Raw genomic sequence first — 12,013 nt, forward strand, 5'->3', positions numbered from 1 at the left:
ACTTGCACGCAAAGTTTTGCGCGTAAAGAAATGTCACATAGGGTGTGTTATGTGCATAAATTTGTACGCGCGTAAAATGTTACGCGCAAAACTTTGCGCGCGAGCTTATTTTATCACGCCTAAACTAAGTTTAGGCTTGATAAAGGGCTTTTCACCAGCGTGCTAACAGTTAGCACCGCTTTGTGAATCAAGCCCAATGTGTTTATTTTCTACCTACAGTTCCGCTTTAAAGCGGAACTGTAGATACGTTGAAACACACTGTTTCACTTACCTGGGGCTTCTGCAAGCCCCCAGCAGCCGCCCTGTCCCACGCCGGTCCTGCACGATCCTCCGTTCTCCCGCCGCCAGCTACTTTCAGTTTCGCTACTGGGACACTGCACCTGTGCGGCTCTGGCCGTGCGTATCGTTTCTTCGCGTTCCCCTCTGCAATAGCACTATTGCACACGGGAGCGCGAAGAAAAGATACGCTTGACATGGCTGCGCTGGCCTCGACTTACAAGTCGAGGAACAAAACGGGGCGGCGGGAAAACGGAGGCTCGTGGAGGACCAGCGCGGGTCTGGACGGCTGCTGGGGGCTTCCAGAAGCCCCAGATAAGTGAATCAGTGTGTTTAAAACGTATCTACAGTTCCGCTTTAAAGTTACTTTTATTCAACCAGCAAGTAATTTTTTGATGGGAAATGACACAGGCGTCTCCCAAAAGATAATAAAACGATGTACAAGAGGCATTATTGTGGGGGGGGGGATATAATTTCTCAGCTTTTATTTACATTTGAGCAAAAAGTGTCCAGTCCAAAATTATTCATACCCTTCACAAATTGTCAGTCTGTGGGAAAATTCCAAATTCTGTACCGTTCCAGATAGTCCAAGCTGTTCTAAAGCATCCTAATTACCCTGATGAAATGGGAACAGCTGTTTTCATCAACTCAACAGATGAAAAACAGCAGCTCTCTGCAGTTTGGTTGTGGACAGTCATGGCTAAAGGTGCGTACACACATGCGACTATAGTCGTTTGAAACGATCGTTCCCCGATCGTTCCAAACGACGATTGTTCAAAAAAAAGCAACCAACGATCATTAAGTCTAACGACGGACGAGCTAGATCGTTAAAACCGAACGATCTAGCTTGGCGGATTTTTTCCAACGACGATCATTTGCAAAAGTAGTACATCGTTGGAAACTGTCGTTCGTACTAGGCTTGCCATGCGCATTTAGATATTTCTCCATGAAACGTCTCATTTTTATGCGCAGGCGCAATAGTTGCTTTATGTGATGTAACGTTCGTTCTAACGATCAGATCGTTACACACATTTAAAAACTAACTTTACTTAGGTCGTTCTTTCATCAATTAAAAGTTTGTTCGTCGTTTACAACGAACGATCGTTGTCGCATGTGTGTACGTAGCATAAGACAAAGGAGCTCAGTGAGGACCTGCGACTGCACATTGTGGCTGCTCACAAGTCAGGAAAGGGCTACAAAGCCATTTCTTAGGGCTCGTTTCCACTATCGCGAATCTGCATGCGTCCAACGCATGCAGATTCGCACATGTAATGCAAGTGGATGGGCCTGTTTCCACTGTAGCGTTGTTGAGGTGCGTTTTTTTCAGCGGTGAAAAAACGCACAAAAGAGCCAACGAATTCGCCTGAGAGTGGAACGCATGCGAATCGCCGCTAATGTATTTAATAGGAAATTCGCATGCTGTTTTGGTATGCGAATTTTCATGCGAATTCGCATGCGAATTCGCATGAAATCAATGAAAAAGCACACCGGCATTGCCATGGTTAAATTCGCATGCATCATCATCCGTGCGAATTCGCATGCGAATTCGCACGAAAATTCGCATGCACACGCATGCAAAATTCGCATCTGCATGCGAATTTTGCCGCAGCGATTTCGCAACGCAATAGTGGAAACGAGCCCTAAATGTTTTCAAGTTCCAGTGGCTACAGTGCAAAGTATTATTAAAAAATACAAGATGTTCCGCACTGTGGAAAATCTCAGAGGACGTGGTCGGAAGCCAAAAGTGTCTGACAGCTTAAGCCTGGTGATACCGAACATCTCACTTGTTAAATTGCATGAGCTAATGTTCAGGAATTTACATTTATTGGAGGTATTTACCCCACAAGTTGGTAATTTATCTCACAAGTTGGTAATTTACCTCACAAGTTGGTAATTTACCTCACAAGTTGGTAATTTACCTCACAAGTTGGTAATTTTAGTTTTCCATGTAACTGCCTCAGTGAATTGACTTTTCACAAAATGTTTGATAAAATCAGCTGTTTTCTGCTTAACCATTCGTGCGGATGGGGCTGGAGGAAGCCCCAGTTATGTATAAAACTTTTAAGTTTCGTCGTCTATGGTACACTTTAGGTTAGGTTTCTACTTGTGCAATTTTTCTGCAAATTTTCACAGCAAAAATTGTAAAAAAAACAGCAAGTTTCCATTTCTTGCGAATTTTCGCATGCGATTGTATGCGTAAAAAAATGAACAGCCTGCTCTATATTTTTGCATTCCAGTCAGTGTCTGGATAGTGTACTGTTTAGGCTCCGCTCACATCTGAGCAGGAATCACACCGCAAACCACTTAGCACATGGTTTGCTATGGCAGTATTTTCACTGCCGCGATTGCGTGCATTTTGCGATCAGTGATCGCAAGCGCGTTACCTGCAGCGTTTTAGCGGCGATTCTTGAGCGATCGCGAATAGAATGTGTAGAACCGCTAATCGCGATCGCTCCCAAAATGCTACAGTGTCCAGTGATTTTTCTGCGTTAATCGTGGAAAAATCACTCCCGCAAAACGCTAGCGGTAATCGCTAGCGTTTTGCGATTTTAGATGCGAACGGGGCCTTAAGGGCTCTGCCTCTGACACAGGAGAGCTGGGTTTGAATCTTGGTTCTTCCTGTTCAGTATCCAGCATCTATTCAGTAGGAGACCTTGGGCTAGACTCCCTTAGGGCCCATTCACACTTGTGCGTTTTCAGAGCGATTTCAGCTGTGCTGAAAATCGCTAGCGATTTGAAAAACGTGTGCACAATGAAAGTGTATGGAAGTGTTTTCATCTAAGCGTTTAGCGATTTGCTGAAACGCAAACGCGTTGCATGCAGCGTTTTCGGAGCGATTCTGGAGCGATTAGCGATTCAATAAAAGTATTTGAATTGAACTAGAAATCGCAAAACGCTAATCGCTGGAAAAACGCTCTCTATACAGTGAAAAATCGCTAGGAAAAAACGCCAGAAAAACGCTCAGCGTTTTGCCTTAGCGTTTAGCGTTTTTTAGTGTGAATGGGCCCTAAGGCTTGGAACCCACTACAAATCACAATCGCTAGCGTTTTGTAAGTGATTTCATGAGCGTTTTCTGGCGATTTGGGTAGCGATTTTAAAAAAAAGTGTAAGCGTTTTGCCAGCGATTGTGTAGCAATTAGCGTTTTTTATTCTGATTGGTCCTTTCAATTAATTTTTTTTTTTTTTTTTTTTTTTTTTTTTACAGTGTGTAGTATTTTCAGAACGTTAGCAAAATCACTCTGTGTATGTTTTGACGAGCGATTTGGCCAGCGTTTATATACTTTACATTGCAGAAACGCTAAATGCAAAAAATGCTGCATGTCCTGCATTTGTGATTTTGGTCATCGCAATCGCTCCAGTGGAATTTGGCCCATCCATTAACATTAGCTGAGCGTTTAGGGAAATCGCTAGCGGTTTGAATCGCTCCCTAAACGCTCACAAAATCGCTCTAGTGGGTTTGAGCCCTACACTGCTACTGCCTATAGAATTACTGATATTAATGTTCTGTGTCTTCAGTGTCATATATGATTTTTCATATATAATGTGAAAAATTGCTTCAAAATGCGAATTTTCAGTTTTCTTGGAGGAACTTGTAATGTTGTTACTAGGCAGAACATGCAAATTGGCAGGCATTGCAGGGAAAAAACGCATGTAAAATATCATGCGTTTGTTTTTGTTTTTTTTAAGTTCAGAAAAATCGCATGTGATTTTCCTGATGTGAAGATGCAATACTACAGTGGAAACGTAATTGAAGCCTATGGCGCAAACTATTTTGTCAATACGTCAAATTCTGGGCCACGCTGGCTTTGTAAAGGGCCCATACATTCGTTGACCTACCAACCAATCGACCATCCAATTCAATTATTATAATTGAATTGGATGAAAATTGTTGCTGCCTAGTGCATGCCCGACCAACAAAGCGACCAATTTCGGGACAGTCGATTGCGCATGTTGGAAAATGTCGGGCTGAGGTTGGTTGGTCGGTCGGGTGCGCGGCGGTACGGGGGCCAAATTGCGAACGAGCGACAAGACGGCGAAACCCCCGCCGCTGCCACCGCAATGTATAAATGTATGTAGTGTAGTGCATTTATACATTACCTGTCCGGTGTCAGCTTCCACGCGGCTTCCGTCCATCTCGCCAGATTCCGCATACATGCCGGCGGCGCTATGTCTGACGTCGCGAAGGCGCATAGTGACTGATGTCAGACGATATGTGCTGCTAGCGTGTACCGGGCGAGATAAACGGATGGACCCAGCGAGCTGCTACAGGACACGTAATGTATAAGTGCACTACACACTGCATACATTTATACATTACCTGTCCGGTGTCAGCCTCCACGCGGTTTCCGTCCATCTTGCCTGGTTCCGCATACACGCCGGCAGCGCTCTGACGTCACGAAGGCGCATATCGGCTGCCTACAGATGCTATGCGCCGCTAGCATGTACCCGGCGAGATAAACTGACCCGGCGAGCTGCTACAGGGCAGGTAATGTATAAATGCACACACTGCATACATTTATACATTTTGGGGGCAGCGGCAGGGCGGACGGCGACGGCTCAGCCGCTTCCCGGATGATTTCATACTGAAATCAGACGGGAATCGGCCTGTAGTGTATGGGCAGAATAGACCAAGAGAAAAATGTATCTCTTGCTCGAATCTGCCCATATTCGTTCTAATGTATGGGCACCTTAATTGAAGCCTATGGTGCGAACGATTTTTGTCAATACGTCAGATTCTGGGCCACACTGGCTTAGACCTCACAGATAGACGGAGAGTGAGGCAGACGGACAGACGGGTTCTCTTGTCTCGTCTATTCGCCGTCCAGGCGGGCTGAGCTGCAGCGGTTGCTCTGTGCCATCATTTCCTGTCAGGTAGCCCCAGGGTCTCGCAGGTGTGTGTCTCCCCCCTCCTCCCCCGCTCCCCTGGGATCGCATTGCCTTGTTCTGTCAGCGCCGCGCACAGCCCTGGCAGTAATGAGGGAGAGTCTGTGCTGCTTGTTAGGCACCAGACGCTGCGCGCCGCTGACAGGTACAATGTATCTCCCAGATTCCACTGGCCTGGAAAATAGAATCATTTACGGCAGTGGCGGCTGCAGGTTTCTGTGCGGGGGAAGGGGATGGAGAGAGGGGCACGAGAGAACTCTACTGGTGGGCATCTTCGTGTTATAGCCAAATAATTATAGTTATCTTTAGGAATATAATCAAAAAAGCACAATGTTTTTGGATGCTCGCCTTCTATTTTGTTTCCTCTGTGTTCCTATAAGCCTGGTACACACGTCCAATTTTGATTGGTCAATCTTATTACTTCCATGTAGTATAAGGATTTACCTACACCATCTGTTCATAGTACAGTATTCAAAATCTGTTGGGCCTCACACTACATGGAGGTGTTAAAATTGGTCAGTAATTCGCTAATCAAAATTGCATGTGTGTATGCACCTTTAGGGTGCCCATACATCACACAATTTTGCGAGCCGATCAACCTTTTGATCTAATCATTTTATCGGATTGGAGGAGAATCGATACCGCAACATGCCCACCGGATCGATCTTTAGTTGAATCTCCGTCCAAAGTCAATTGAAAGGATCGATCGGGCATGCTGGAAATCTCAGTCGCAAGGGCTCAATCGGCTGTGCAGCGGTAACTGCTTTTAAATTTCCCAACTACGCCAATACATGCGCCATTGTCATGCAGTACGGGTGATCGCGGTGGCGCTGGATATCGGAGGAGGCTGTTGGTCCTCAGTGCATGGCAGGGATTGATATGGCTCTATGGCAGGGGCATCAAATACAAAGTGGGCCGTAATTGAACACTGGAACCTAGCCACGGGTCAACCTCAACGTCTACTGGCCAGTGGCCACCTTTTTCCCTTATAAAGTTCACTTGTGTCTAATGGCTCCCCTGCAATACCTATACAGTTCCCCCATTGTCTAGTGGTCAACCTCCCTTCCCTATTCAGTTCCCTGGTGTTTGGTGGTCCTCACTCCCCTATACAGTTCCCTGGTGTCTAGTGGTCGTGAGGACCACTAGACACCAGGGAACTGTATAGGGAGTGAGTCCCTATACAGTTCCCCGATTGTCTAGTGGTCAACCTCCCTCCCCTATACAGTTCCCTGGTGTCTAGTGGTCCTCCTCCTTCCCCTACACAGCTCCCTGGTGTCGAGTGGTCAACCTCCCTCCCCTATACAGTTCCCTGGTGTCTAGTGGTCCTCCCTCTCCTATACAGTTCCCTGGTGTCTAGTAGTCAACCTCCCTCCCCTATACAGTTCCCTGGTGTCTAGTGGTCCTCCCTCCCCTATACAGTTCCCTGACGTCTAGTGGTCCTCCCTCCCCTATACAGTTCCCTGGTGTCTAGTGGTCCTCCCTCTCCTATACAGTTCCCTGGTGTCTAGTGGTCAACCTCCCTCCCCCTATACAGTTCCCTGGTGTCTAGTGGTCCTCCCTCCCCTATACAGTTCCCTGGTGTCTAGTAGTCCTCCCTCCCCTATACAGTTCCCTGGTGTCTAGTGGCCTCCTCCCCTATACAGTTCCCTGACGTCTAGTGGTCCTCCCTCCCCTATACAGTTCCGTGGTGTCTAGTGCCCCCCCCCCCCCCCCCTATACAGTTCTCTGGTGTCTAGTGGTGGCCTCCACCCTCGACTATACAGTTCCCTGGTGTTTAGTGCTTTCCCCCTACCTCCCCATATGGCTTCCCTGGTGTTCTAGGGCTTCACTTCCAGTATAGCTTCCCTGGTGGTCTAGAGTGGGCCGAATACAATGTAAAGTGGGGAAACCACTTGGGGGCCAAACTTAATGCCTCTGAGGGCCAGATCTGGCCCACGGGCCGGAGTTTGACATGTATGCTCTATGGGATAGGGATTGGACCAGAACAACAGAATACCCAAGCAGCTCGGGGTGCACCAGGACAGCCAGGAAAGTATAGGGGACTAAAAGAGAGTAGGCAGGCTTTTCAGTCTCTTTTGGTCCCCTATACTTTCCTAGTGGTTCTGGGCCATCCCGAACTTCTTGGGTCTGTTATGTCAGATCTACATAAAATAATATTCAATATGTAATTACTAGCGGGGGTCCGTGAGAGGCCAATAATGCTCTCATGAATTAAATCAAACTATTATGGTTTGCATTTAAAGTGGATCTGAACTGAGAACTTCCTCTTTGCTCTAAAAGATAAGCATCAGCAATATAATAACCTTTCAACCTCTTGAGGACCGCAGTGTTAAACCCCCTTAAAGACCAAGCCATTTTTCTTTAAAAGGGCCACTACAGCTTTAAGCCCTCGCTGCAGGGCCGCACAACACAGCACACAAGTGAGTGAGCTTTCTGTTGGTGGGGTCTGATTGCTCCCCCTGTGTTTGTTTTTTTTATAAATATTTTTTGTATTTATTTTGAAATAAAATTTCCTTTTTTTTTTTTTCTTTTCCGCAAACCCACCCACCCTTCCTCCCCCCGCCAGCCAATCGCTGTAATTTGCTCAGCCTATGACAGCCGATCACCTCTGATCCCCTGGAGGGGACAGTCATGTCACACTGCTGTCCCCAGTACAGCACTGCTGTAGATCGCAGTGCTGTACAGGGTAATTTCGCCTTCTAACAGTCTCTGAGAGGTGAACGTTGCTGGGAGGCTGAAGGCGGAGCTGAGCTCCGACTACCTAGCGGAGATGCATGCGCACCAGCGCGCAAGATCTCCTGCAATGCGAGCTCCAAGGACTCTATGCCGATCTGCGTTAGGTGGTCCTGGGGCTGCCGCCGCGGCCACACCCATCTGCGTGATGTGGTTGGCAAGCAGTTAAAAAAACATTTTTGTTACAGCCGATACAAATCCTGCAATAATTCTGCAGTGTGACTACTTCCTGCTTTCATGGAAGCAGACATGAGGTTAACATCCCGTGTTTACAAATTAGCTGCTCTGCCAAGACACAGGAGATCCCTGAGCTGATACAACTGAGAGATCAAATTACAGTTGTGATTAGTAACAGATGTGGGTGAATTAGACAGGCTAAACTCTCTGGTTAAGGGCTCTGCCTCTGACACAGGAGACCAGGTTTCGAATCTTGGCTCTGTCTGTTCAGTAAGCCAGCACCTATTCAGTAGGAGACCTTAGGCAAGACTCCCTAACACTGCTACTGCCTATAGAGTGTGCCCTAGTGGCTGCAGCTCTGGCGCTTTGAGTCCGCCAGGAGAAAAGTGTGATATAAGTGTTCTGTGTTTGTTTGTTTAAATACATACATGGTGGATTTCTCTGGGTTTTCTTTCTGTCCTGTGCAAGAGTTCAGGTCCATTTTAAGTCTCTCCGCTGTTTCGGTCACACTTACATTATTTCTGACTTCATTCACAAATACTCCCCTAACCACCTATCCTCTCCTCCACTGACCTGCTAACGACTATAATGATAAGGAAGTGTGGGCAGTGCTCTCTCTCCTATTGTATCCAGGTTGTATATACAGCTCACCCTATCTATATGCACGATGTAACATGTACAGCCGTGCATTGTCTGTGTGCCCTCGTTTCCATGGAAACGGTATTATTTTGTTTAGTATAAGATGTTGCAGTCCTATTGATCACTGTTAATAACATTGAGTTTTGTGTTTTGTTTTTTCTCCTCTGCAGCAATCAACGAGTTTCCGGACGATCTGTTCACCAATAAGGAGCGTCAGAGAGGCGCAGTGCTGCTCCACATCTTCTGCGTAAGTCACAAGAATCCCCTGACGTCATTACAGCCCATTTTCAACAAGTTTTATTTGGTGTTGGAATACTTGGGAAAGTATTAAAGAGGCCCTGTAGTGACATATAGCTGAATGTAGTAAATGATACAGGATACACAATATGTCAGTATGTTTCCCAGTTTCAGCATCAGAAACACTTCCTATATCTTTATACTTCTCTATATTATGTAGCCCCACCCTCCCAGAGATGTTATCTCAACCTCTTTACCCTGGAGGAACCCTTTAAATAACTTTTGGATCTCAAGGAACCCCTGCAAACAATGTATTGGTCTCGAGGAACCCCTACATTTATTTTTCAGGAAGCATGGTCTTTAAATAGGTTAGGCTGCTAATTTCACTATCTCCTATTGCACTGCCACTCATTATACTGTCTCCTGACCCCCCAATTTAGTGCTTCTTGTTACAGTACCACCTCTTATAATGTGCTCTATTATACTTCCCCCACAATGGGGTAAAATGCCAAGGAACCCCTGCAGAGTCCTCAAGGAACCCTGGGGTTCCAGGGAACCCTGGTTGAGAAAGCCTGGCCTAGGCTGTTTAGCTATGTGGAATTCTCAGAGCAGGAAGGGGGTTTTAGGGTTAGGCATCAGGAAGGGGGGGTTTCATGGTTAGATGTCAGGAAGGGGGAGGTTTTAGTGTTAGGCATCAGGAAGGGGGGTTTTAGGGTTAGGCATCAGGAAGGGGGGTTTTAGGGTTAGGCATCAGGAAGGGGGGTTTTAGGGTTAGGCGTCAGGGAGGGGTTTTAGGGTTAGGTGTCAGGAAGGGGGGGGGGGTTTAGGGTTAGGCGTCAGGAAGGTGGGTGTTAGGGTTAGGAGTCAGGAAGGGGGGTTTAGGGTTAGGCGTCAGGAAAGGGGTTTTAGGGTTAGGTGTCAGGAAGGGGGGTTTAGGGTTAGGCGTCAGGAAGGGGGTTTTAGGGTTAGGAGTCAGGAAGGGGGGTTGTTTAGGGTTAGGCGTGTGGAAGGGGGGGGGGGGTTTAGGGTTGGGTGTCAGGAAGGGGGGTTTTAGGGTTAGCTGCCAAGAAGGGGGGGGGGTTTAGGCATCAGGAAGGGGGGTTTAGGGTTAGATGTTAGGAAGGGGGTTTAAGGTTAGTTGTCAAGAAGGGGGGGGGGGGGGGGGTTAGGTGTCAGGTAGATGTTGGTAGAGGGAGGGTTCTGTATGAGAGCAGGGTTAGGTTTAGTTGTAGTAAAATACAGTAATGTATACCAATGTTTTACTGTCGTCATTACCACTGTAAATGTTTTTCCGTTATCATTTGGCACCCAATTCATGATAGAATTTATCGTTTATGCTTGTATCGGCTTCACCCTGATTGGATTTATTGGTCTATAAAGTCCTTGATCAGCTGATATAAATCACAGTAAATCCCAGGTCAGGAGCCCTGACAGCCAGTCACTTCCTGACACTGCCATAGGTTACAACAGTCTCAGACAGATTCAGCCTTTGCAGTTTGAACAGTATGATGATGCAATCCAGGCACACCCCTAGAGTCAATAACCACGCCCCTGTGCTCTTCTGCTTATGGTCATGTAATAAAAATTTGTTGAAACTACACCAACCCCTCCGGCTCCTTATACTGGGAAAAGCCCTCAAATCAGCAGTGGAGGAAGGGAATAAGTAAGGGTGCAGGTGTCAAACACAAGGCCCACGGGCCGAATGTGGCCCTCATTGCCATTTTATGAGGGCTTTGAGAGTTTCAAATGTGCATCATTGAAAGAACTACAAAGAACAACACGCCGCCTTCGCATCCTTAGAGGCACACCGGTGATAGAAGTGGTTCTGATTGAAACATTGTCAGTTTGAGCTGGAGTGCAGCAATAACCCACAAGACCCGCCCCCCATGGGGCCTCCTCCTGGCATCCAAACCTTCTAACCCGCCATGTGGCTTGTAAAAGACATACACACCTTCCACCCAACACCATCTCCACACATAGCAAACAAGCGCACAAGAGCAGTCTAATATTTACCTGCTCCAGCAACACATTGGCTATCATTCATAAAAGGCTGTGCGTTAAAAAAAATCTGGTCGTGAAAATACCACATTCGGTATTTTAGACTTTTGTATGCTAATTCATAAACATTTTCACAGCTGCGATAGAAAGTGGGGTGTTTTACCGAAGCCCAACTGTCAGTAACATCAGCATTACAATAAAAGAGGCATCCCCAACTTCCCTTTAGATGTACATGTTTTGTTATACTGCCTCTGCTTGCCCTGAATCTGCTCTGAATCTGTCTATAATGCTGGGAATACACGGTTCGTTTTTTTAGGTGATTAGATGGTTCGATCGATAATTTCCGACATGTCCGATCTCCCTTTCGATTCCTTTGCGGCTTGAAGTGAATGGAAAAAGATAAGAAAAACGAGCGGAAGATAAGAGAATCGACTGCAGAATCGAGTGGCAAAAACGTTTGAGAGCAGAAACGCATGGCAGAAACAAACCGTGTATTCCCAGCATTAGTCTTTCTTAATCTATTTAATTGCCACAGGGTAGAAGAACTTCAAGAAACTTTACACATGCCAGGCTTTGTGATGTGAAATACACATCTTAAAAGCAGGAAACCAAGAGGTTAAACACACAGCCTTAAGGTGCGTACACACATGCGACTATAGTCGTTTGAAACGATCGTTTCCCGATCATTTCAAACGACGATCATTTTTAAAAAAAGCAGCCAACGACCATTAAGTGTAACGACGGACGAGCTAGATTGTTAAAAACGAAGGATCTAGCTTGGCGGATTTTTTCCAACGACGATCGTTTGCAAAAGTAGTACATCGTTGGGAACGGTCGTTCGTACTAGGCTTGACATGCACATTTCACTATTTCTCCATGGAACTTTTCATTTTTATGCGCAGGCGCAATAGTTGCTTTACGTGATGTAACGTTCGTTCGAACGATCTGATAGTTACACACTTTTAAAACTAACTTTACTTCGGCAGTTCTTTCGTCAATTAAAAGTTCGTTCGTCGTTTTCAACGAACGATCGTTGTTGCATGTGTGTACGGAGCTTTAGACTATGTTT

General features: G+C 46.3%; 1 protein-coding gene across 2 annotated transcripts in view; it reads left to right on the forward strand.

Moving 5' to 3' along the window:
- Positions 1-12,013, forward strand: part of SLC24A4 (solute carrier family 24 member 4) — a 178,576-nt gene that overhangs the window by 93,445 nt on the left and 73,118 nt on the right. For both annotated transcript variants that reach the window (XM_068254605.1, XM_068254606.1), the window contains exon 3: positions 8,880-8,956. In XM_068254605.1, coding sequence (XP_068110706.1) covers positions 8,880-8,956 — 77 coding nt within the window. The remainder of the gene's footprint in view (positions 1-8,879; positions 8,957-12,013) is intronic.

The sequence above is a fragment of the Hyperolius riggenbachi genome, chromosome 9 (assembly GCF_040937935.1).
Source record: "Hyperolius riggenbachi isolate aHypRig1 chromosome 9, aHypRig1.pri, whole genome shotgun sequence".
Classification (NCBI taxonomy): domain Eukaryota; kingdom Metazoa; phylum Chordata; class Amphibia; order Anura; family Hyperoliidae; genus Hyperolius; species Hyperolius riggenbachi.